We start from the raw sequence: 27,714 nt of genomic DNA on the forward strand, positions 1-27,714 counted from the left end.
CAAGAACTGCATTATTCCATACGTAGGTGGGACATAAAAGTGAGACTAAGAGACATTGATAAGACTGTGGTGGTTACAGGGGGAGGGGGGAGAGGGAGAGGGAAAAGGGGAGGGGGAGGGGCACAAAGAAAACTAGATAGAAGATGACAAAGGACAATCTGACTTTGGGTGATGGGTATGCAACATAATTGAACGACAAGATAACCTAGACATGTTATCTTTGAATATATGTATCCTGATTTATTGATGTCACCCCATTAAAAAAATAAAATTATTAAGATAAAATAAAAAAGAAAAGTGTGCCTCTTAAAAGTAATGTTAGGTTTTTAAAAATATTGTTCCATGTGGTAAGCAGCCTCTTTAAGGTGACCCCAAATGATCCCCACCTCCAGGTATTCAAGCCCTTGTATAATCTCTTCAGTAATTCTAATGATCAGCCATGCTCATAAGTGCTTTCCCACATATACTAGTATATCTGTAGAAAATATTCCTACAATTGCTGGGCTAAAAGCTGTAATGTGCCTCTGTAATTCTGATAGATGTTGCCAACCTTCATAATTTATACTAATTTATATGTTTGAAAGTGCTCACTTAACCACATGCTTGCCATTATAGTGTGTTATCCAACTTTATTATTTTTATAAGTGAAAATTTTATCTTATTACAAGTGAGATTTAGCATATTTTCATATGCTTGTCATTTATATTTTCTATAAAATATTTTTTCATTTCTTTTGCCTATATTTATATTATATTATATATATTATATGTTATGTTATGTTGTGTTTTATGTTATATGTTATGTTATGTTACCAATCTATTCTTTTTTTACTTGAGAGGCCCTTTTTACATTAGATAAATTAGTCCTCACCTTGATGGAGTTACAAATATCTTACGCAGATTCTTATTTGTATTTGCCCATGGTGCTATTGTCATGAAGAAAAATTTTATCTCTACAAAGATTAATTTAGCAATCCTTTCTTTTAGGGTTTCTGAGTTTTCTAACATATTTAGGAAGGCCTTCTCCACTCTTATGTTATAAAAAAGTTTTCCTTTTTTTAGTACACCTAGAGTTTCAATTTTTAAATTTATTTTTAAATTTTAGTTGACATATCAGAGTTTCATTTTTTATGTTTAAATTTTTGAACTGCAATTTGTCGTAAAGTAAGGCACAAAGTATGTATCAACTTAATCTTTTTTTCCAGAAATCCAACCAGTATTCACCATTTCCTGAATAATCTTTTTTCCTACTAACTGAAAAGCCACTTTTATCATATATTCAATTACCATATGTATTTAGATCTATTTCTGAATTATTCTGTTATGCTGATCTAACTATTCACAAATTATTACCCACTGTTTTAATCATTACATATGTTAATTTGAAAATATTTATAGAGTTAATCTGCCTCTAGCACTATCCCTTTCTTTCCCAGCTATTCTTGTTTATCATTTTTTCACATGAACTTCAGAATCCACTCACATAAATCATTTCTTTAAATCCTATTAGTGGTGTCTGGAGCCCCACCACGGGCACTTGCCGGGTGTCCCAAAAGAATCCCAGGACTGGGGCGGCAAAATGGCAGTGGAGTAGTCGCACATACCAACTTCCACCTCCCAGAACCAAAGTGGATTACAACTTAATTTTAAGAACTATCATCTCGAAAAACCAACTCTGGACTAAACTAAGAGGAATCTTGAGCCAAGGAACAATAAAAAGCCACACTGAGACTGGTAGGAAAAGTGGAAACGCAGAAGGAGTTGCCCAGCTCCAGCTCCCAGGAGCAAACAGCAGGCCAGAGGGACTCGTGTGGCAGGAAGTGAGTTTAGTGGAGAGGGGAGAGTCCTGAGCCCCAGGAACAAAGCCCCAGCCTGCAGCCCCAGAGCCTAGAAGAAGTGTATGGACAGTATTTACTTGTTTGTTTTTGTTTTGTTTGTTTTTTTACAGGGACAGAGAGAGAGTCAGAAAGAGGGATAGATAGGGACAGACAGAAAGGAACGGAGAGAGATGAGAAGCATCAATCATCAGTTTTTCATTGCGACACCTTAGTTGTTCATTGATTGCTTTCTCATATGTGCCTTGACTGTGGGCCTTCAGCAGACCAAGTAACCTCTTACTCAAGCCAGTGACCTTGGGTCCAAGCTGGTGAGTTTTTTGCTTAAACCAGATGAGCCTGCGCTCAAGCTGGCAACCTCAGGCCTCGAACCTGGGTCCTCGGCATCCCAGTCTGATGCTCTATCCACTGCGCCACGGCCTGGTCAGGCGTGTATGGACAGTATTTAGCTGCAAAACAAGTCAGGGTACTGTTTGTGAGAAAGAGACATATTTCTCAGACTCAGGATTCTTCTTAAAGGGACCATGCAGAAAACCTCTTTCACAACCACTCACCTGGGACTTGGGGGATGGGGAGAGTTGAGAGGACTGGAATAGCAGGAAGAGAGTGTAATCTAGGAGGCACAGGGAGAAACACTTTGAGGGACAGCCACCCTAACCCCTGGGCTGAGTCACCCCCCAAATCTGAAGTGAATATTTCCCCTGGAACAAGCAATACCAGTAAAGGGAAGCAGGACACCAGCCAAACAAGCTCTCCTGCGGCACTCAAAGCAGAGTCGCTTAGAAGGAGGGGGCCTTCAGGAATACAGTATTGAGTGCTGAGGTCTGAGCAGCAGCACCCCCACCTACTCTGCTGAGGGCTCACCAGAGGGTGAGTAGCAGTGGGACGTGGAAGCGTGGTCTAGTCGGCGGGGGTGGAAGCTGGCTGGCCATGACTGAGGCATGGTGTGAGCTCAGTCTCGCCTGGTGGGGGCAGAAAGGGCACATGAAAGTGGTCCTACCCAGCTGCGGGCCATGTGAGCAAGAGTGGTCCTGCCTGCAACCCTGCCCGCAGGGGAAAGGCAAAAGCTGGGGAACTGCATAGACCCACAGCTGAGCACAGGCACGCAGGCCCACCCAGCCTGTGGAGCCAAGGCTTGTGGTCTGGTGTGCGAGCGCAGCTCCACCTGTGGGGAAAGGGCAAAAGTCGGGGCACAGGTGGAGACCCTTGGTTGAGCACAGGTGTGTAGCCCCACCGGCCAGTGGAGCTGGGGCTTGCAGCTGGCACAAGAGCGCAGATCTGCCTGCAGGGGGTGGGGCAAAAGCTGGGGAACAGGCAGAGACCCATGGCTGGGCATAGATGCACAGCCCTGCCCACAGTGCCAAGGCTTGAGGCCCTAGCGCGGTGTGTAGCCCCACCCATGGGGGCAGGGTGAAGGCTGAGGCAGGCCAAGGATAGACCTGGGTACATGAATACAGACCCTCCCATGGAGGAGAGGCAGAAACAGCAGCGACTGCCACAGCAGGCCAGCCCTAGCAACACTGGAGGCAGCGGCAGAGGGGGTGGCAGGCCTGCAGACAGACTACACCTAGGGAACACAGAGGCCACACACATTGGACTCTAGTTGCCACACCCTTCTTATACACAGATAAAATGGGAGGGCAGAGAAATGCAACCCAAATGAATCAACAGAAGTCCCCAGAAAAGGACTGGAATGAGTCAGGTATAACCAAATTACCAAATGCAGAGTTAAAAATAATGATTGTTAGGATGCTCAATGATCTTAGAATAACAATAGATGGACAATAACGAACACCTAAATAAAGAGATAGCAAGTATAAAAAAAGACACTGAAATAATAAAAAAGAATCAGTCAGAAATGACAAATACAATATCAGAAATGAAGACCACAATGGAAGGATTTAAAAGCAGGATGGATGAAGCTGAGGATCGAATCAGTGAGTTAGAGGACAAGATAAACAAAGGCACAGAAGCAGAGAAGAAAAAGAAAAGAGACTCAAAAAGTCTGAGGAAACTCTAAGAAAGCTCTGCGACAACATGAAGAAAAATAACATCCACATCATAGGGGTTCTTAAAGAAGAGAAATAAGAAGGGATAGAGACCTTGTTCAATCAAATCATAGCTGAAAACTTCCCTAAATGGATGCAGGAAAAAGTCACACAAGTTAAAGAAGCACAGAGATTCCATTAAAGAGAAACCCAAAGAAATGTACACCAAGACACATCAAAATGAAAATACAAAAGCTAAGAGATAAAGGGAATTATAAAAGCTGCTAGAGAAAAAAAGGTTATCACTTACAAAGGAGCCCCCATAAAGATGATATCCGACTTCTCAACAGAAACACTTGAGGCCAGAAGGGAATGGCAAGAAATATTCAAAGTAATGCAGAACAAGAGCCTACAACCAAGACTACTTTATCCAGCAAGGCTATTGTTTAAAATTGAAGGAGAAATAAAAAGCTTTCCAGACAAAAAAAAAAAAAACACCTCAAGAAATTCATTACAACCAAACCAATGCTGCAAGAATTGTTAAGGGGCCTGTTGTAAAGTGATCAAAGGGGGAAAGAATATAGTAAAGAGGAATATAGCTTTAAAGAATAAAATGGCAATAAACAAATACATACCAATAACCTTAAATGTAAATGGATTAAATGATCCAATCAAAAGACATAGGGTAGATGCGTGGATAAGAAAACAGGACCCATACATATGCTGTCTACAAGAGACACACCTAAAAACAAAAGATGCACATAGATTGAAAGTAAAAGGATGGAAAGAAAATATTTCATGCAAATGGAAATGAAAATAAAGCTAGGGTAGCAATACTTTACTTATATCAGGGAAAATGGACTTTAAAACAAAGGCTATAGTAAGATATAAAGAAGGTCACTACAGGCCCTGGCCGGTTGGCTCAGTGGTAGAGCATTGGCCGGGCGTGCAGGAGTCCCAGGTTCGATTCCCAGCCAGGGCACACAGGAGAAGCGCCCATCTGCTTCTCCACCCCTCCCCCTCTCCTTCCTCTCTGTCTCTCTCTTCCCCTCCCACAGCCGAGGCTCCATTGGAGCAAAGATGGCCCGGGCGCTGGAGATGGCTCTGTGGCCTCTGCCTCAGATGCTAGAATGGCTCTGGATGCAACAGAGTGACACCCCAGAGGGGCAGAACATCACCCCCTGGTGGGCATGCCAGGTGGATCCCAGTCGGGCGCATGTGGGAGTCCGTCTCACTGCCTCCTCATTTCCAGCTTTGGAAAAATGGAAAAAAAAAAAAAAGAAGAAGAAGGTCACTACATACTGATAAAAGGAGCAATCCAACAGGAAGATATAACCATTATAAATATCTACACACCTAATATAGGAGCACCTAAATATATAAAGCAGGCTTTGATGGATATAAAGGGCGAGATCAACAGCAATACTATAATAGTAGGGAATTTTAATACCCCACTAACATCACTAGACAGATCCTCAAGAAAGAAAATTAACAAAGAAACAGCAGACTTAAAGGATACACTAGATCAACTGGATTTAGTAGATATCTTCAGAACATTTCACCCTAAAGCAGCAGAATATACATTCTTTTCAAGTGCTCCTAGTACATTCTCTAAGACAGACCACATGTTAGGGCACAAAAGCAGTCTCAACAAATTTAAGAAGATTAAAATCATATCAAGCATTTTCTCTGATCATAATGGCATGAAAATAGAAATCAACCACAACAGAAAAACTGAAAAATACTCAAACACTTGGAAACTAAATAGCATGTTATTAAATAACAAATGGGTTAACAATGAGATCAAAGACAAAATTAAAAAATTCCTAGAAATGAATGATAATAAGCATAAAACAACTCAAAATTTATGGGACAGAGCAGTACTGAGAGGGAAGTTCATAGCATTACAGGCATACCTTAAGAAGCTAGAAAAAGCTCAAATAAACAACTTAACCCTGCATCTAAAAGAACTAGAAAAAGAACGGCTAGTAAAGCCCAGAGGTAGTAGAAGGAAGGAAATAATAAAGATCAGAGTGCAAATAAATGACAGAGAGGCTAAAGAAACAATACAGAGGATCAATGAAACCAAGAGCTGGTTCTTTGAAAAGGTAAACAAGATCGATGAACCTTTAACCAGACTCACCAAGAAAAAAAGAGGACTCAAATAAACAAAATTAGAAATGAGAGTGGAGAAATAACAACTGACACAACAGAAATACAAAGGATTGTGAGAAAATACTATGAAGAACTGTATGCCAAAAAATTAGACAGCCTAGATAAAATGGACAAATTCCTTGAAATATATAATCTTCCAAAATTCAATCCGGAAGAATCAAAAAACTTAAACAGACCGATTACAACAAATGAGATCAAAACAGTTATCAAAAAACTCACAACAAACAAAAGCCCTGGGCCAGATGATTTCATAGGTGAATTCTACCAAATATTCAAAGAAGAACTAACTCCTATCCTTCTCAAAAAATTCAAGAGGAAGGAAGACTTCCAAGCTCCTTTTATAAGGCGAGCATCATTCTGATTCTAAAACCAGGCAAAGACCACACAAAGAAAAAAAATTATAGGCCAATATCCCTGATGAATTTAGATGCTAAAATCCTCAACAAAATATTAGCAAACCAGATCCAGCAATATATGAAAAAAAGCATACACCATGATCAAGTGGGATTTATTCTGGGGAGGCAAGAATACAATATTCGCAAATCAATCAATGTGATTCATCACATAAACAAAAGGAAGGAGAAAAACCACATGATAATTTCAATAGATGCAGAAAAAGCATTTGATAAAATCCAGCACCCATTCATGATCAAAACTCTCAGCAAAGTGGGAATACAGGGAATATACCTCAACATGATATAGGCCATCTATGACAAACCCACAGCCAACATCATACTCAATGGGCAAAAATTAAAAGCAATCCCCTTACGATCAGGAACAAGGCAGGGGTGCCCCCTTTCACCACTCTTATTCAACATAGATCTGGAAGTCCTAGCTACAGTAATCAGACAAGAAGAAGAAATAAAAGGCTTCCAAATTGGTAAAGAAGAAGTAAAACTATCATTACTTGCAGATGATATGATATTGTATATAGAAAACCTAAAGTCTCAGTTAAAAAACTACTGGACCTGATAAATGAATTCAGCAAGGTGGCAAGATATATAATTAATACTCAGAAATCAGAGGCATTCTTATACACCAACAATGAACTGTCAGAGAAATTAAAGAAACAATCCCCTTCACTATTGCAACCAAAAAAATAAAGTACCTAGGAGTAAATTTAACCAAGGAGATTAAAGACTTGTACTCAGAAAATTATAAAACATTGATAAAAGAAATCAAGGAAGATACAAACAAGTAAAAGCATATACCGTGTTCATGATTAGGAAGAATAAACATCATTAAAATGTCTATATTACCCAAAGCAATTTATAAATTCAATACAATACCAATTAAAATATCAATGACATACTTCAAAGATATAGAACACATATTCCAAAAATTTACATGGACCCAAAAAATAACACGAATAGCCTCAGCAATCTTGAAAAGGAAGAATAAAGTAGGAGGTATCACACTTCCTGATATCAAGTTATACTACAAGGCCACTGTACTCAAAACAGCTTGGTACTGGCATAAGAACAGGCATATAGATCAATGGAACAGAACAGAGAATCCAGAAATAAACCCACACCTTTATAAACAACTGATATTTGACAAAGGAGGTAAGAGCATAAAATGTAGTAAAGACAGCCTCTTTAACAAATGGTGTTGGGAAAATTGGACAGCTACCTGCAAAAATATGAAACTAGACCACCAACTTACACCAGTCACAAAAATAAACTCAAAATGGATAAAAGACTTAAATATAAGTCTTGAAACCATAAGCATCTTAGAAGGAAACATAGGCATAAGCTCTCCAACATCTCTCACAGCAATATATTTGCTGATTTGTCTCCACAGGCAAATGAAATAAAAGACAGGATAAACAAATGGGACTATACCAAACTAAAAAGCTTTTGCACAGCTAAAGACAACAAGAACAGAATAAAAAGACAAATCACACAATGGGAGAACATATTCGACAATACGTCTGATAAGGGGTTAATAACCAAAATTATAAAACTCAACACCAGGAAGATAAACAATCCAATCAAAAAATGGGCAAAAGAAATGAATAGACACTTCTCCAAAGAGGACATACAGATGGCCAATAGGCATATGAAACAATGCTCAACATCACTAATCCTTAGAGAAATGCAAATTAAAACCACAATGAGATATCACCTCACACCAGTCAGAATGATGCTCATCAACAAAACAACACAGAATAAGTGCTGGAGAGGATGTGGAGAAAGGGGAACCCTCCTGCACTGCTGATGGGAATGCAGACTGGTGCAGCCACCGTGAAAAACAGCATGGAGATTCCTCAAAAAATTAAAAATCAAACTGCCTTTTGACCAGCTAACCCACTTTTAGAAATATATCCCAAGAACACCATTTCACTGTTTCAAAAGGAGAAATGCACCCCCATATTTATGGCAGCATTGTTCACAATAGCGAAGATCTGGAAACAGCCCAAGTGTTCGTCAGTGGACGAGTGGATTAAAAAGCAGTGGTACATATACACAATACTATGGGGCCATGAAAAGGAAGGAAATCTTACCTTTTGCAACAACATGGATGGACCTGGAAACTATCATGTTAAGTGAAATAAGCCAAGCAGAGAAAGAAAAATACCATATAACCTCATTCATTTGAGGAATCCGATGAACAATGTGAATTGAGGAACAGAATTGAGACAGAGGGGAGTTCAAAGGGACCAGAGGAAAAGAGGACAGAGGGAAAGGGGATGATAGGATGAGATAAACCTGAAGGGAAGGGGGAGGGCACTATGGGTAGGGGGGTAAGGGAGATGTTGAGGGGAATTCGGGGTGACACTAGAATCTATGTAAACACAACAAATTTTTTTTAAAAAGAAAGAAACAGGAACTCCCATACATGCTTACAGGTAAAATGATACTGCCATTTTGAAAAATAGTTTAATAGCATCTTAAAAAGTTAAATGTAAATCTACCATATACCCTCAACAATTCCACTCCTAAGTATCTAACCAAGAAAAATGGAATATGTCCACACAAAGACTTACATACTGTGAGGGTTATAATATGACCCCCAATGAAACTTGAATCACTAATGTTTGGCTAAGGTCAGTCATTTTTCCAAGGCCATAGCGTTCGTCAAGTGCAGAGCTGACATTTTATGCCAATTCTGTTTCCAAAGATTGTGTTTCTTCCCCTCATTGTACCACACTGTTCTCCAGGTAGATACAGATATTTAAAGCATTTTTTGTTATTTAAAACAAAATATATTTAAAAAATAAATCCTATTAGTGTTTTTATTGGATATCCATTAAATTTGTAGAATTACTAAGGAGATTTACTTCTTTATGATGCTGATTGTTTCTATGCAAGAACATAATATATCTTTCTATTTGTTCAGGTCTTGTTTTGTGTAACTCATTAGCATTTTCAAGTTTTCTACAGATTTCTTAATTTTATTCCTAAGGGGTTTTTTTTTCTTTCTTTTTATTCAGTAGGAGGGGAAGCAGAGAGACTCCTGCATGTGCCCCGACTGGGATCCACACAGTGAGCCCACTAGGGGGCGACGCTCTGCCCTAGGGGTTGATGCATTAATCTGTTGGTCAACAATCAAGCTTTTCTTGGCACCTGAGGCAGAGGCCATGGAGCTATCCTCAGTGCCTTGGGCCAACTCACGCCAATCAAGCCATGGCTGCAAGAGGAGAAGAGAGAGAAGTGAGAGGGGGAGGGAAGGAGAAGTAGATGGGCATTTCTGTGTACCCTGATAGAGAATCAAACCCAGGACATGCTGGGCTGATGCTCCATCACTGAGCCAACTTGCCAGGGCCAAGTATTTCATATTTCATGTTTTCTGCTGCTTTTATAAAAAGGATCTTTTCTTTCCTTATGTATGTAATTGGACATTGAATACACAAAGTCTACTGATTTCTGAAAATTAATTTTGTAGCCATCTAATTTGTTAAATTCTTGTTTTTGTTTAGTCCTCTTTAGTTCCTAGGTGAACATTTCAGTCATATCATCTGCACATTATAATTTTATCCCCTCTTCCTTTCTCATGTTTGTCCCTTGAATTACTTTCTCCTAATTGTCTTGTCTAAGTCCCACAGAACGATTTTAAGTAATAGTGATGACAGTGGATATCTCTCTTGTTCCTGACTGCAATGAAATCGCTTCTCTAATTCACAATTATGCACGATGCTGGCTTTGGATTGAGATAAATATATTTCATCATATTAAGGCAACAACCAACTAGTCAATATTAAATGATCCTTATGTTTCTGAAATAAGCCTCATTTAGTCATGAATTACTCTTTTATCTGGAGCTGGCCTGACTGGGTTCAAATCCTAGCACCATCATTTATTACCGTATTTTTCGCTCCATAAGATGCACTTTTTTCCCCAAAAAAGTGGAGGGGAAAATGCCCATGCGTCTTATGGAGCAAAAAAATACAATATTTTATTAAATATTTTAACACACCATTTGGTTCAGAATACTTTTTTTCTTATTTTCCTCCTTAAAACCCTAGTTGTGTCTTATGGTCAGGTACGTCTTAATAGAGCAAAAAATATGGTAGTTATTTGAGTTCAGGCAGAATACTTTACCTTTTTTGACTCAGTTTCCTTATCTGTGAAATGGGGATGATAATATCTATCTCATTTGGTTGTTGTGAAAATCAAATGACAACAGAAAGTTGAGCATCTTTTATGTTTAAAGAGCATTTGCATTTTTTTCTGTGAACACTCTGCTCCTATCTCTTTTTTCTATGCGATCTTCTCTATTTTTAGAAGCTCTGTTAAATTAGGAACCTTAACCCTTAATCTGTGAGATAAAATGCAAATGTGTTTTCCCAGTTATCATTTGTATTTTATTTTGCTTATGAAATATTTTGCATGCCAGAGTTATTTTGTGTTTGTTTCCTGTTTGTTTTAGCATAGTCAAATATATCTCTGTTGTATCTAGATTTTTAAGTCTTATTTAATTTGAAGAATTATATGATTGACTCAAGTTCTTTACCTTTCACTCTATCCCACCCTTTGCTATGTGAATTTACAATCTCTTCCACCAAATGGGTGGAGAGTATTTCCTACTGGTCCAAGGAGCCCCAAAGACACGTGGCGCAGCACTGCCCAGATGAGCCCAGTGGCATTATGCAGGAACCAACCAATGTCATTAGGCCAGCGTTCCTCACTCTCAGATTCTAGAGCAGGGGTTGACAATTTTTGTTTTTTGAATATTTAAAATATTTTAATAAGTGTTTTAGGGTTTGCCACCAGATAATTTCATGTCCTTTACCTCTTCCTTCTTGTGTATTAGACCCTTTCAAAGTGAATAAAACCATTCTTTCTTAGCTCCCAGCAGCCCCAAAATAGGCCTCAGGCCGGATTTGGCTCACAGGCCAGTTTTTCTAATAATTTTAAGGCTTAATATTGCACAAGCAAATCTCTGATCAATATGAAAATTATTCTGGTATGTAATGTAAGGAACAGATCCAACTGTCTTTTTCCATATAGCTATCCAGTTATCCCAATGCCATTCATTCTATAGTCCATCTTTTCCCTTCACTGACTTAAGATATCACCCTTACTGTATACTGAATTTTCATATGCAATTGGGTTTCTGAATTTTCTATTCTGCTCCATTAGTCATTCCATCTGTGCATGTGCCTGTACCACTAGAGTAGCTTCCTTCTTGCCAAAATTCCCTGTTCTTATCTCAAAACTTGTCACTTTGCATTGTAATATCTGCTTTCCTTGCCTGACCAGGCGGTGGTGCAGTGGAGAGTATCAGATTGGGACACGGAGGCCCAGGTTCAAAACTCCGAGGTTGCCGGCTTGAGTGCGGCCTCATCTAGTCTGAGCACGGGCTCACCAGCTTGAGCACAGGGTTGCTGGCTTGAGCATGGGGTCATAGACTTTGAGTAGATGTTCCTAGAAATGTACAGTATAGGTAAATGTTTCCCTCTAAGCCTGTACTTTAAGTCAGTGAATTAAGGTGGTTTGGCAAAGGAACTCACCAGCACATACGTATTAACCGAAGCACTGGAGGTGAGGCGAGACAGACATTCAGTGTTTTGGACTGACCTACCAACCAACCTGCCCACCTCTGGAGACTGACAAAGAGTAGAGGAGAACAGTCAGGAGAGAGCAGGGCCCAGAAAGAATCCTAATGCTAGGATCAAGCCATGAAGATCAACCTAAGGACTGAAATTTGACAATGAGGAGTCACTGGTGAACCCAGCAAGAACAATTTTAACGGTGGTGAGGGTGGTGGCCAGGCTTGAGTGCCGCTTCTCAGCCCCTCCTGTACTTTGCTTCAGAAAGACTGGAGCCTGTCCCACCTCCCCATCTCAATGTGATTCAGCTTTGTGATTCAGTTGGGCAAATTGGAATGTTAAAAAAATCTCCCCAGGTGGTCCTAATGTGGAGCCAGGGATAAAAACCACTGGTTCAGGGAATTGAGAACTAAGGGACAGAAGTACAAGTGAGGGCAGTGCTTCAGTGATAGTCAAGGGGTTCCAAGGGCTAAGGAAGGGTATTTTTGTTTGAAGATGGAGTCTTTGAACATGTTTAAATGCAAAGCTGTATGAGCCAGGAGTGAGAAGCTGTAGTTAGATTGACTAAGGCATCTATTTGATCATGAGAGAGGGATCTAGGGCATTGGAGAACTGGTTTGTGCTGAGCAGGGCAGGCACTTCCAAGAAAAAAAGGTGAGGAAGGATGTATGAGAAGGTGTGTAAGTGGGACTCCTGTCCAATGCTCTTATTACCTGTAAGGGGAAGGGAGGTGAGCTGCTAAGGTTGAGGAGGGGTTAGAAATTTTTTTAAATGGCCAGTTTGCAATAGGTGCTGACAACAGGTGGGGAGGTTGAGTGAGATAAATATTGAGAGCAATTCAAAATATCTCCATGACTAGGGGGTGGTAGAGATTTGCATAGTGATAATTTTCATGGAGAAATACATGGCCCACTGGAAGGAGCAAGACACAGAATCTATTCATAGTGAATTGGGTTGATTTAAGCCAAAACCACCAAGGTCATTTATAAGTTCTCTGATATTCTCTTTTTCAATTAAAACATCTGAATAAGAGATATGCAAGGGTCAGTACTCACTTCTAAAGAAAACATTAATATTCATAATTTACATCTTAATCTTTTTAATATCCCCACATCTTGAATAAATAAGTGATGGAGACTTGACTTGGGGTGAACACACCCCCAATGCAATATACAGATGATGTATGATAGAATTGTACACCTGAAACCTGTACAATCGTATTAACCAATGTCGTCCCAATAAATTCAGTAAAAAACTTAATATTAAAAAATGTTTATCTAAAGGTACGCTGGAAGACTAGCAATATTAATGGAAAATTTTTACAATACTTTTTTATATCACCTGTCTACAGAGTTATATAAGGATTTTAAATATTCAAAAATTCAATCTTATGTAAAGGGATAAAAAAATCAAACCCTTTATTATAATCAGTAAGAGGGATATACCTGTATATTGTTTTTTATATAATGACACAAAAAATAATACATTTAAGTAAGTTTTGTGCACAAAACTTGATACATCTTTAGTATAATATGGTCTAAGGACAAGAAGAATGCAATCAAATCTTGCAAAAAAAATTTAAAAATAAAAGGCTGTAAAAATAAAAATGAGAAGTAAACAGACTACACATGTACATTAATCATGTTCTTCAATTTCCTATAAATTATGATGTTTTGACATCTTAAGAAACATTTCTGGCTGGGGGGAGACAGCTCCTCCCAGAGCTAGCCAATTCTTAGAGAGCGCGAAGGATTCAGCCAGCAGTGCGAACTTACCAGCCATACCTGCCCCATCTGGCCTGTACACCCCAGGAAGCAAACATCCCAGGGCCAGGTACCGGGCAAGTAGAGGCCACACTACAGTCCAAAGGACCCAGAGTTACTCTGAGTAGCCATTCCTAAACTGTTCACCCTCCCTGCCTTGCCTTTAGGGAGGAAACTCTGATACAGGCTCGGGCCTAACCCTATCATTTGCTCCTGGTCCTCACCTCCGGATCCGAACCCGGCGTTCACCCTGTGGCCCTGCATGGCAAGCCATGCCTCGTGTTTCTAAGGAAAATAACGTTCAACTTTTCTTTCAATGGCATTGACCTCCATATCGTCACTCGGTCACCTCTATAAATTAAGACCTGGGCACAAAACAACAAGGGTGTCTGAGGAAATGATACTAGAGTACTCCTCCTTAGCCACACGCATTCCCAAAAAGAGAAGACTTGGATTCATAGACTTCAGTAGTCAGTTAGACCCAGCTCAATTCAAAAAAAATAAAATCTAATGAAAAAAGTGGTCATGATTTCATTTCAAAACTTTAAGATTAAAATACCATATTCTACACATGATCTTAGCCAAAAGGCTGAGAAGCGATAGAATACCATATTCTAAAACCCTGAACTCATGAGTCAGACAAAAATATTTATATGTAACATGCTGTCGCTACTGGTCCCCAACCAACCCCTACAGAAGCACTACTTGAAATGTAAAACAAAGACAATAGGATATGAGTAAGTGGGATAACTGAAAATTGATTTTAACAGGCTGGCAGATACTGAGATTAAATCCTAGCAAAAGATTACAAATAATTCAACAGTTATTTAGTATAAAAACTACCATATTTCCCCATGTATAAGATGCATCTTTTTAAAAAAATAATTGGGATCTAAAAACTGGGTGCATCTACAGTGGTTGTAGATTTTTAAACTTGCATTTCTGGCTTTTTTGTACTTGTTTGTGCACTTACTGTTGAAGACAGTGATTTGTCATCAGACACAGATGAGGACAATCTAATGGAGGAAAGTTTTGTTTTTTTTAATTTATTTTAGAAAGGAGAGAGAGAGGGAGAGAGACAGAGAGAGAGAGAGGAGAGAAAGACCGAGAGAGAGAGAAGGGGGGAGGAGCTGGAAGCATCAACTCCCATATGTGCCTTGACCAGGCAAGCCCAGGGTTTCAAACCAGCGACCTCAGCATTTCCAGGTCGATGCTTTATCCACTGCGCCACCACAGTCAGGCGTGGATGGGAGTTTCGACAGTGAAGAGGAATTGTATAAATTTTATGATGAATAAAACTTGAGTTCAATAACTTTACGTAATACATTTTTTTACAAATTTCAGGCCCCAAAACTAAGGTGTGTCTTATACATGGGAGTGTCTTATACACGGGGAAAGATGGTATGTACTCAGGGTGGCTTTTCTTCCAAATTTTTTCCCCATTTTTGTGAATCATGCTTTAAGGGCTTCACCACTGTGATGCTGGAAAATACATAGCATTTTCCCAGGAAACCAACATATAATGAACAAATGTCACAAAATCATGAATGGCATTATCGTACACAAATGTTTTACTATCAATTGTGAAAAATGACTATCACTCACAGACTAAAAATTCATGGTTATATTTTAATACACTTTAAAAACTTTGTTTCCATTCATCTAAATTTGGCCTTGATAGCATTTTCCTCCCCATGATCCTTTCTCAGTATTTCCAGGTGATTTTTCAGGAGTCTGAGGGAAAAAGTTATTGGAAATAAAAGCATTAACAGTTTCTGCAAAATATCATACACAAATCATCTCTGTTCTGACGGAGGAAAATACAAGAGCACCTCAGAGCTCAGGGGGATACCAGTACATTAAAAAAGTTCTTTTTAACTGTGGCAAAGCCTGTAGTTTTCAAATGTCAGTGTGCCCGAGTCCTCTGGGGGGCTTGTGAGAGAAGCCGGGCCCCAGTCTCCGAGTTTTGGATTCAGCAGGTGAGGTGGGGCCGAGTGCACTGATGCTGTTGATCTGAGCATCCCAGCAGCCCTACTGAAAGCGTCTCCACTCTTCCCCTTGCCTTTTCACTTCTGGGCCTTGCCAAGATTGCTTTCCTTGGTGAACATCTTCAGAATATGTCCCATTCTTCAATACTGTGCTTTCAGTGTTTTTATTCCCCAAATTTGGCAATTTTACTAAGTGCCTGTCGGTCTGCAGTGGCAGATTTTCTTCTTATGGCATAAGTTTATTTTGCCGGGCTTGTTAAACACCTTGTAATCCACACTCTTTGGCAATATCACTCATTTTCCTTGTTTCTTTTCCATGTTGCTGCTTGCAGGCACTTGACATTCATCTGTTGTGATCTTAAAGTAGACGAAACATCTCTGGGCCACTTTGTGTTTAGTGCTAATAGCAAAACCCACCAACTTCCTCACCTTTTCCCTCTGCACTATGTTCTGATACGGTAGGAACCCCTCTTGATTGCAGCCACCATCTTTAACTCCACTAACTGTCAAGACTGAAGTGTGAGATAAGGAAATACTGACAAGTAAAACGGAGAGCTTGAGCATTAACAAAGGAAGTAGCTGACAGTGAGCTTAGCTAACTGTTTATCGTCGTCCGTCCTGCCACCCCATGAACCAAGATGCATTCTGCAAGCGATGCCCCTAACTAGACTGTCTCCACAGCTGCTCGAGTAAGCCACTCTGCTCTCATCCAGCTCCGGTAAGGTTCACCAGACACACAGAGAGTAATGAATATGGCTTCTAACATTGAGAATTTTACATAGCCCAGGAACAAGAAGCGTCCAGCTCACCAACAGCAAAGACCTGAAATGAATCATGCACCCTCACAAGCCTTCGCCTGGCCCCACAGCGGAGAAGCCATCACATAAGTGATGACAGTGCCAGCCTAGCTCTCTTCTCCAGGTGACTTTTGTGGTAACTCTGCCCCTCTACTTTGCAGCATCAGAACTCCCCCCGCTGTGGTCTGAACTGTGTTTCTGGTTGCAACATGCAAAGATAGATTAATCTAGTTGGGACTCATAGTCTAATTACCTGTTTTAGGTGTGGAGTTTTACTTAGCAAAGAATGTCACAGGCATTGCAGACTAGATTTATTTCAGCTTCTGGTCATTTTGCTGCCCAAATGGCTTGTTTACAATCTGTTTCATAGCCCAGCAAAACAATGCCATCTAAAATTCTCAATTGTATTTGACTTCGAAATAATTCAAGTTTTAAAGCACATACTAGTCAATAAAGAACCGATTCCGTCCCTCCCAAATTTGGCATCATGTCAACAGCCACTAATTTCCTCTTCTGAACAGTTCTTACCAAAAAGCAACACAAGAGCTTTGATGCGAATGAAGTTGCTCCCTTTAAAATACTGCATCTGAAAAAAGAATCTCCAGTTCCCTTAACTCATAAGCAAACTCACTTTTATGAATGATAGCAGTAGATGTCTTGACTTTTGTCTGCTGAGGAAAATATACATGAGGATTCAGACAGGCAGACTGTGTAGCCAGCTGGGATAAACCAGAACCCTGAAACAAGAACTATGAAACCCAGCTTCAGTTATTACTTTTGAGCTGATCAAATACATGTAAGCTCAAAGATTATCTTCGAAGGAAGTAATGCTATTAGAGGTTTTTTATATTATAAAACCTGATATTGAAATTATGTCTTTTGTTAAAAAGTAATAGACTTTTCTTAATTTGTGACATTATAAAATTTGCCATATAAAAAAGAGATTTAAAATTTAAGATTCTAACTACACCTGGTTCTCAGGTTCCTCTGGAATTGATTTACACAGAAACAACCAGAGTAAGTTTGTTGATAAAGCCATAAGCGTGCTCTTGCAGCAACTGACAAGGAGAATGCAATTTAAAAATCTGTGCTTGACTCTGGGTGATGAGCACACATTATATGCCAGGGAGATGTCTACCTGAAACCTGTGTGCCCATGGACTAATGTCACCCCATCAAATTTAATTTCTAAATAAAAAAGGAAAAGAAAAACATCAGAAAAAAAAAAATAAAAACCTGTGTTGCAAAGTACTTGTGTACTTAATTGCTATTTTCTTAAGCAATTAACTTTCTTCCCCAGTTATTATAGATAGATGTGACATTTTTGGGGTGATCCCTATTGCAAGTATTTGAAACTCATAGTTAAGCATGCCCAAGACAGACGATAAACATTCATGGCATACTGTTTCAAACACGTGGGTCTTCAGGCAACTCAGGTTTATCAATGAAAAACAAAAGATTTTAACCCAGGGCAGAGAAAGTCTGAAAGTCCGGGATTTTAATCCTGGCTTGATTATGTGACTTTGAGCAAATTACTAAACAGTGACAGCTCTTGTTTTTGTAAAATGGCAGCAGCCACCTACCTTTACATCACAGAGGTTAAAAATGTAAAGTTGTATAAATAAACTTTTTTTAATCACAGGTAAAACAGAGAACTGTCAAGCAACATGCCATGAAGAAAAGATGCTACCTGAACTACAGAGGTCTTCACAGGCTACGATCACAGGACCAAGCTCTGCATGACCCACAGAGTTCAGTGCAATGAAAATAAAATCTGTCTACAGTTTTCTGCCTCAAATCCAACAAAGTATGCGTGCCTCAGGACACTAGGGGGCTAGGTAAGCATGCAAACATGACAATCAGGCCTACCTTCACCACTAAATTCAGGAGCACCATCCTGTGGTCAACAGACATCACACTGTCTAGGCTACGGGTGCAGCCTGTAGGGCCACGTAATGCACTCACTACCACACCAGAACCAGGCGGCTCCTGGGGATACCACGCTGGTATACGGCTGCTCCTCACCTCGTATCGCCACTTGCCCCTCACTCCACTATATTCCTTTTAGGGACAACGAACATGTTGAGAACTACATAAAGTGCCGCATAAACTTAGCTTAAGTCTCCCTTTCCAAACAGACTCACACCAACCCCACAGACAAGGAAGTTCTGGAGCTACCACTGATAAGGACTGTAAGTTTCAAAGGGAACACAATAAAACAGCCACTATCACATTCTGGGTGAGAAAAAGGGACATCTGCCCTTTAGGGAGGGAGGCTCTGTCCCCCTCAGCACCGATTTGAGCACAGAAACTATGCAGGTGCAAGAGTGGGAACTCCTCTAGAACGTTACCAGAGCAGTGAGCACTAGAGAACAGTTTATGTAATTTCAGTAAATGTACTCAATTTGTACAAAAAAAAAAGAACTCTTCTATCAACCACGCCCTTAAATGAAAGACACTCTTGATAATACTTTTCTTAGAAAGAGTGGCTTTTCTCCAGCAACTGTGGGCAGTCACTTATTCCTCATTTTTGACAAAATAGCATCCAGCTTCAGGCACGGCTGTGCGCATTACTCTCCATGCAGCTGGGCTGTCATAAACACGCCAAGTATAAAGGTATGGCTAGAGACATTTCTCCTCCCCAAAGTATAACCCCAAGAAGCCATTATTATAACAGAGTATGAATTTCTGCTGCTGGTTACTGACCTATACACTAACAATAAAATCCCGTTTAGTATATAAAAGCTTACACTGCAACACGAAGTATTAACACACAATCCACTGACTAGTTTAAGTTTGCTGTACAGTTAAACCACCTTCTTCATTATACCAATCTGTGTATGTGTGTCTATAAAATGTCCTCTTTTGGAAGAACACGAGCTCCGGAGATGAGGCAAGGTACAATGCAGCTGCTGGTGATCCCATAGGCCATCCAGAAGACTGGAAGAAGTCCCCTAGTCCCGTGCTGCTGGTGTTGCTTCTGAGGCTCCAAACTGAGACCCTGGTGGATTGCTGTTATTGGCACATTGAGTGGATCAAGGCCAGGGTCAAAGGCCAGCCTTCCTCCTGCAAACACAATTCCACACACAGGTCTTAACTCAATGTTTAAATCTATCTGGAACTGACTGCAAATTTGGAACTTCCTCAAATGATGTTAAAAGCTCTACACAAAAAGTATGCAAAAGCAGTTACTTGTTTTACAAGGGAAAAAAACAACACCTGCAAAAACCCAACAGCTCGGTCAATGGAGCTGTAGGTAACTGTTGAAATAGCAATAACAATGCAACAAATATAGGATGACCTTATTTTTTTAAAAAAATCGCTGCACCAATTCTTTTACTAACTTTTTTTAAAAACACAGATTTCCATAACATGATTTTCTAAGAGAAAGAGTTCACTGCTTTGAAGAGGAAGGAACCAGTCCTGGTGATAAACAGACTAGGAATATCAATTAAGATATGCAAGACTACATAATACAAAATCTAATATTTGTTTCACAACACCCCATCGGCTCCTGGTGGGTGAACTCTGCTCTCTAGCTGCACCCAGGGCCCTTTTCTTGTGGCATTTTAAAAAACGTCGCTGCAGCTACATCACTGGCTTTCTCTGTGGCACAGGTCCTGACCACCCACTCGGGGTCTGGGGAGCTCTGGGCCTGTGACGCTGCTGTGGCTGGCTCCATGGCATCCACGTGAACTGGTAAGACTGCGACCATAAAAGAAAAAAGGAAAAAATCAAAGGGAGACAAATTAGAATGAGAAATACTTCAACCCCAAATATTCTCAATTCTAATATCTTATGTCTTACTAACCTAAGTGGCTACATAAGGTTTTTTTTTCCTTTACAAAGAAATAAAGGCAAGATTTAAGTAAAATAAGAATTTCTCTACCCCAAAAAATGGGTTTAACTGAACAAATGAGTAAATTTAGTAAGATGAATTTACAACCTAATAACTACCACTTACTAAGCAAGCACTCACGTACTAGGCACTGTACTAGGTTAACACTGCACTCATAATCTTATTTCCTAGTAAGATTATTTGGTATTATCATCTCCATTTTCCGGGTCAGAAAAACAAGCCATACAGAGAACAGAAAATTCTTTAGGAACAAAATAGAGCTGTTTAAGTAGCAGGATTCAAATTCAGCTATTGCACTCCAAGCCCTATATCCCTTCTATCACATCCCATGCCTCCAATATGACAGTGTCACCAATAAATAGTGAACAAAAAGGAAAATGGTACAGAAATCACACAATTGAGCCCAGCTTTTCAAAAAAACACTAAACACATTCTAGACAGAATAACTGTTTATGCAGGGCTGTCCTGTGTATTTTAGATGCTGAACATCTGGACCCTCTCTACTGAACGCCAAAAGCACTCCTCAGTCATTGGGACAACCAGCCACTGTCCTCACATTTCCAAATTCCCGAGGCGAGTAGCACAAACCACCATCACATCCACTCTGCTGACAGTGAATATACACTTACAAACATAGAGCAAAATCTAGAAAGTTTCATTTTCACCCTGTCACTCAATAATTTCACTCCAGAACTGTAACCTACAATAGTCATTTTCAAACTGTGGGTCACAGAGTCAGTTTAGTGGGTCATGACCAGCACTTTTTTTCTTCTTAATGAAAAAGAATAAGAATTTTCAGAGCACACCCAAGGATTTCAGATTTACATGTACACCCACATATATATTCAGACAGGCATTTCTTACAGTGAGTTACTAGAAAAACAGTCTTGAAAGCTATCCCTCTATGGCACACGTACAAGAGTTTCTTGAGGGTAGTGCCTTTCCAATGTTTTGGAACCTCAAACAACAAGAGCAAGAAATACATTTGACTTCACAACCCAGATCAATCAATCTCTCTCTTTACACTCGCACACATACACACTCATTCACTCATTTGACTAAAACTTCACAAAACTATATTTACCATTGCTAGACGGTCATTAACTAAAGTGAAAAAAACTCTACCCTAGGAAAACTATTTTTTGCTATATGATTTTCACTATGGAAAATATACATAACATAGAACATATCATTTTAATAATTTGTAAGTGCACGGTTCAGTGGCACTAAGTGCATTTACACTGTTTCACGACCATCACCACCATCCGCTCCGCAACTTTCTCATCATTCCAAAGGGGAACTCTGTACATCAATGAACTGCAATTCCCCATTCTCCCTCTCCCAGCCCCGGCAACTGCCATTCTACTTTCTTTTCCCATAAATTTGACTATTCCAGGTACCTCATACACTGGATCACATACTATCTGTCCTTTTGTGTCTGGCTTATTTCACTTAGCAGAATGTCTTCCTCCATGCTGCAGCATGTATCAGAATTTCACTCGGAATCATGCAGGCGCTCGGGTGAACCACATTCCCTAGTATATAGTACATTCCACATTTTGCTTATCCTTTCATCCAGCAAGGAGCAGGTGAACTGTTTCTATCTTTTGGCTTTGTGAACGCTGCTGCTAGATCATGGGTGCAAACACCTGTCTGAGTCTCTGCTTTCAATTCTTTCATATGCCCAGAAGGAAAACTGCTGGATCATACAGTAGTTTTATGTTTAGATTTTTTTAACAGTATGGAGATCTTTTCATTTTATTTTAGTTTATTTTTACAACTTATCATGCCATGAATTCCTAGGGCCTAAGCTCCAGCAGCTCGGACCCCTCTCCATCACTTCTCGCAGAGGGTGCCTCTCTGCGCGGAGCAGGTTGGCGTTTCAGGTGAACCCAGGTACCTTCTCTCTGGCTTCCTTCTCTTTCTCTGATCATTTTCCTTCAGACGATTCAGGAAGCCATCTCAGCTCTTAGAGTGCTTAGTATGTTCAAGACGTACATTAATTCTCGTGGCAAGAATCTCGCCCTCACCTAGTTTGTTTACCACAATGCCCACCGCAGGCTGGGGACATTGTAGACACTTCAGTTTTGCCATGGTAACATTTGTGGGGCATTCCTTTTTGAACAGTGCCCAGTCCCTGAGGTCTACAATATCACCGTTCTTGTAGATTTGCATGCATGTGGCCAGAGGAGCAGCTCCATGTTTTCTAAAAGGCCTAGAGAACACATAGCGGGGGCCTCTCCTCTTTCCCTTTGTGTGGTCATTTTGGAAAATTATTGGAAGATGGTGATTCCAGCTGAAAAAGTTATGTTCAGATTTTTGAGAAACTGCCACATTGCTTTCCACAGTGACTGCGCTATTTTACATTCCCACCAGCAATGTGCAAAGGTTCTGATTTCTTCACATCCTTCCCAACACTTGGCTATTTCCTGTTTTGGGATACAGCCATCCTTAAAGTGTGAAGTGACCCAGAAAAAACTATTGCACGTGCTCTCCCACAGAACAACGCAGCATTTTTCACAATAGCATAAAATGGGATACAATCCAAATGTCCATCAGGAATGTTTAATTTTGGTATATTCATCATATTCAAACAGTAAAAAAAAAATAGACTTGGCAGGATGAAACATGAATGAATCTCAAGAACAAAACTGGATAATACCTGTAACTTATAAAATATGACATTCCATTAATGCAAGGTTCAAACACATTCAAAACTAGCCTAATCAGTGGTGGTGCAGTATATAGAGCTCATCCTGGAACGCCGAGGTGCCTGGTTTGAAACTCTGAGGTTACCAACTTGAGCGTGGGGTGGCTGGCTTGAGCAAGGGGTCACTGGATTGAGCAAGGGGTCACTGGCTCAACTAGAGCCCTCTCCGCCCTCGTCGTATATAAGAAGTAATCAAAGAACACCTAAAGTGCCACAACTATAAGTTGATGCTTCCTCTCTCTCTCTCCCTTTTTCTCTTTCACACATGCTCTGCTCTGCCATTCTGATGAAGAAAACCATCTCAAGGAAATGAAATCTGGGTTTTGCCTGAGTGCCTTTTGGTTTTTATAGCTACTTAATCTCAAATTTTGGGAAAATAACCCATTTTTTCTTTTCCAGTTACACTCTTTCAAAGCATACACAGCAAATCCACTTCGGCCTAGGGTCATACCTTGCCGGGCTCCCTGTTCTGGTATGTCAGGTATTAGGAGCAGAGTGACATGGCTACTCACTCAGATCCACAGTGGCTCTGTGCACCACACACCTGTGTGTATAAAGCCATAACAAGAAGAGCAGTGGACATAAAAACAAGAAATTAAAGGTGCTACACTTCCAAAAAGGATCTACTCAATGACCTGACCGTATGGAAAGATCCTTTTCCTGAGCCTTTTGTTAATATCAGTGAAAAAGACAAGGCATGCTACTCCTTTCTGCTCTTTACCTCTCTAGCCTTATTAAATATCTTTAAATTCAGTCAATTCCAAAGCAAAATACTCCACCAGTGGGGGAGGGGAAAAGGGAAAAGATTTGTGGCTGCATGTTTAAGAAAGAAGCTGAATTCATCACAGTGACAGGGGAGAGTGTTGGCAGAGATCTGAGCTATTTATTCTTTTAGGAAAATCCTATAAAGAATGACACAAGGAAGCCTCTATCTGCAGTCGTGTTCATCACACTGGTGAGGAATCCGATAACAGATGTATGCAGGAGCGTGATTTAGTGCCAGGAGCTGGCCCCTGATGTGGATTAATACGGCGGCAAAGCGGAACGCACCCCTCTTCATCAGTCATTTCTATAAAAGAGGTGGAATCCGAGATGGCCCAATGTTAGGCAGAGCAAGCCCATTTGTTCTACTGACTGATGGCGCAGGCTCGGGCTATGTCCTTCACCTCCGTGGGGCACTCAGGTTGTGAAGGGGAAAAAAAGAAACATTCAGGGAAGCAAGCCTCAGTCAACAAGTGTGGGGAGGAGTTCAGATCAGTCCGGGAAGTGTTTAATGCTCAAGTCTTGTTTAAACCTCCCACTACATTTCCCAATTTGAATATGAAATAAAGATTTTAAACTCTTCTCAATAGCTCTTCTCTTATAAACAATTAAAAACAAAAAGCAGAAGCTAGATAGTAGAGAGAAAAGGGCAGCCTGTGTTGTAATGTTTCCAGAACCACAGACTGGATGGCAGTCTGGGTTCTGGGGCGGAGTCACAGCACAGAGCAATCCGTCCTCTGCTCTGTAAGACAGCGCACCTGCAGTCTGTGGGAGTGCAGCTGGCACTCCAGCCACAGGAAACCCGGTCTGACCTTGGCCCTGCACTTCCCAACCATGTGACCTTGGAGAAGTGATGAACCTCTCTAAGCCTCAAATATCGCGTGCGTATTGGGAATAAAAACAGCATCTACCTTATAAAGTTGTTGCAAAGATTAAGTGAAATAATGTATGCAAAGGGTTTAGCTCAGGGCATGGCCATTATCATGAGGATCTCAGTCTGAGCCATTATCAAGCAGTCTTCTCAAACAGAAGCTAAGGAGGTCAATTTCAGAGCAAGCTGAAACTTACTGAGGTAAGATAGGGGAAAGAGTTACCTCTCCGCAGAATCTACTCTCAACTCAACCATCAATTGCTCTAATCTACATATAATACATATCAACACACAGTATTTTATTATAATATACAGTGTTTTCTGAAGAAAATAATCTATGCTACTCAAATTCCACAGAGTGAATTCACTATCAAGACAGTAACTAGGAGATACATGGTTACCAGAGAAAGGGTTTGGGGGGTGGGTAAAAGGGGGTAGGGAAGCCATCTGTATGGTGATAGATAATAACAATACTTTTGGGGGTGAACACTTTGTACTGTATACAGATGTCTAATTATAATGTTGTATACCTGAACCTTACATAATAAAAAGTAGGGGGGGAAAAGAACTGTAGTTATTTCGAATAGGTCCTACAACCAAATATGATCTTTTTATCCAGAGCAATTCACCCTAAATTATATAGAAATAACATAAAGGATTTCCTATAATTACTAACTACATTTAACTATCTTCTCTTAACTCCAAAGGAAAAAATCTGTAGACATCCAACAGTCTTACTGATACATATAAATAACTATGCCCCTGTGTTTTTATTTAAGGATAACATACATATAGTTAAGTGCATACACATCATAAATATGTATGTAGTTCAGTGAATCTTGACATAAGTATATACTTATGTAATCCCCATTTGTTCAGAAAATGAAAAGGTTTTAACTTGAAAAATAGTTTTTTTTATTAGAAATGTCAAGACTGGTAAAATATTAGCACTCTACAATACATAAAAACAGTGAGAATGCATTGTACTGTGTACTAAATGAAAAAGTAAATAAACCCACGTGGCTCCTTGGCTACTGATGAAACTGCCACCCTAATGGGATTTTCATTAACACAAGCCCTAATTTCCTATCTGTGCTAGAACAAAACCACAGATGACTAAAGATTGTTGTTAGGGAAATACAGAGATTCAAACTCAAAAAAGCCACGTGGCACAGCGAAAAACACAGACTTCAGGGTCAAACAGAACTAGGTTCAAATTCTTAAAATATGTGTGACCTTGGGAAATGACTTCTCATATTCTCATTTTTCCCATGTAAAATGGGACTAAAATGGCCTGCCTTAATCTAAAAGTTAGATGAAAAGGTATGTAAACACGTAATTTAGGGCCTGGCGCCCAGCAGGTGCTCAGTGAGTCACGACAGGTGTTACCTGCGTCTGGACTGGACAGAGAGGCTGCAGCCACGGGTTTCCGCTTCCTCTTGATGTCACGTGAACAGGGGGGGCCCAAGTGTGCGTTTGCCTGTCTACAGAGGTAACAAAAGAAAAAACGTTTTCACTTTGTAATTCTCATTGTTTTTGACATTATGTTCAGCCCAGATAAAATCCTTGACCCATCACAGACATTTTACTAACAAAATCAGCATCACCTTTCACCATCACGTGTCAGTACAAAATTACTCACAATTAATAGCTCGTTCTTTACTCACAAAATATACCCATTCTAAACTTTTTACCTGATTAGCAAAATAGCAGATATTCAAGATTAATTTCAGTAAATATGTTTCATTACACGCTGATTTTTACGCATTTTTCATAAAAACTATAACCTCAACTGTTCTAAATTCACTAATGAAATACCTACTCCCGAGTGGTAATATGTATATTGAAAAGTTTAATGCTGCATGAACACAGACATTTGCATAAATTTTTTTTTTTTTTTTTTTCCTGAAGCTGGAAACAGGGAGAGACAGTCAGACAGACGCCCGCATGCGCCCGACCGGGATCCACCCGGCACGCCCACCAGGGGCGACGCTCTGCCCACCAGGGGGCGATGCTCTGCCCATCCTGGGCGTCGCCATGTTGCGACCAGAGCCACTCTAGCGCCTGAGGAAGAGGCCACAGAGCCATCCCCAGCGCCCAGGCCATCTTGAGGGGTGGAGAAGCAAATGGGCGCTTCTCCTGTGTGCCCTGGCCGGGAATCGAACCCGGGTCCTCCGCACGCTAGGCCGACGCTCTACCGCTGAGCCAACCGGCCAGGGCCCTGCATAAAATTTTAATAGGAAGTTTAACCCTTCTATCACTATACATTTGAGTTTTTAATAGAGTCTGCAAAGCAAGTTTCTATGATTTTTAAAAATATATAAATTATGTGCTAATAAGATATCCCCTTTTCTGAAAGTTCAGTTTATTTAAAAAAAATACCATGGGAGCTTCAACACTAGGAAAACACAAGATACTAAGAAAGACAATAGGCTTAACACTGAACTAGCTGGTATGCTACCTGCTATTTTAGGTCCCACTTCCCCTTCCTCTCAAACCACCACGATTAAGAACCTTTACACAAAGCTTTCCTTGAATATTCAAGGCCGTATCTACATGAATTATTATTTAACTGCTGCACATATATCTTGTTTCCCTAATGAGGCTTAATCTTCTTGAGAACAGGGGCCATATTTATATTTCTTTCAAAATTTTCCAATGATCTACCAACCTCAGCAGAAGGCACACAGCTGATCCACATAGGAGGGTAGAGGGGGGACAGATGAGACTTCTAGTCAAGTCTCCCTCCACGTCAATATACAGATAATGTGTCACTGTACACTTGAAACCTGTATAATTTATTAACCAATGCTACCCCAATAAATTCAATAAAAAAATTTTTCAATTTTAAAAATCTGTTGACTAGACCTGATATAAATGAATAAAAGTTCTAAAAACCAAATAGTCAACTGTACACTTAAAATTATTAAAATGGTAAATTTTGTTATGTGTATTTTATCACAATCTTCAAGA

The 27,714-nt window shown here is 40.0% G+C and overlaps 1 protein-coding gene and 1 non-coding gene across 6 annotated transcripts in view; both read right to left on the reverse strand.

The window, feature by feature from the left end:
- Window positions 1-14,158: 14,158 nt before the first annotated feature.
- Window positions 14,159-14,356, reverse strand: LOC136336808 (U2 spliceosomal RNA). Its single transcript, XR_010731605.1, has one exon. It is a non-coding gene; the product is annotated as a U2 spliceosomal RNA (small nuclear RNA).
- A 1,008-nt stretch (window positions 14,357-15,364) lies between these two features.
- The window catches only part of GPATCH2L (G-patch domain containing 2 like), a 58,125-nt gene continuing 45,775 nt past the window's right edge, over window positions 15,365-27,714 (reverse strand). For 4 of the 5 annotated variants that reach the window (XM_066278052.1, XM_066278051.1, XM_066278049.1 and 1 more), the window contains 2 exons: window positions 26,131-26,225; window positions 15,365-20,244 (listed from right to left, as the gene is read on the reverse strand). In XM_066278052.1, the coding sequence (XP_066134149.1) occupies window positions 20,075-20,244; window positions 26,131-26,225 (265 nt within the window). In that variant the 3' untranslated portion in view covers window positions 15,365-20,074. The remainder of the gene's footprint in view (window positions 20,245-26,130; window positions 26,226-27,714) is intronic. The other variant, XR_010731445.1, reaches the window with a different exon arrangement.

The sequence above is a fragment of the Saccopteryx bilineata genome, chromosome 4, assembly GCF_036850765.1.
Source record: "Saccopteryx bilineata isolate mSacBil1 chromosome 4, mSacBil1_pri_phased_curated, whole genome shotgun sequence".
Lineage (NCBI taxonomy): Eukaryota > Metazoa > Chordata > Mammalia > Chiroptera > Emballonuridae > Saccopteryx > Saccopteryx bilineata.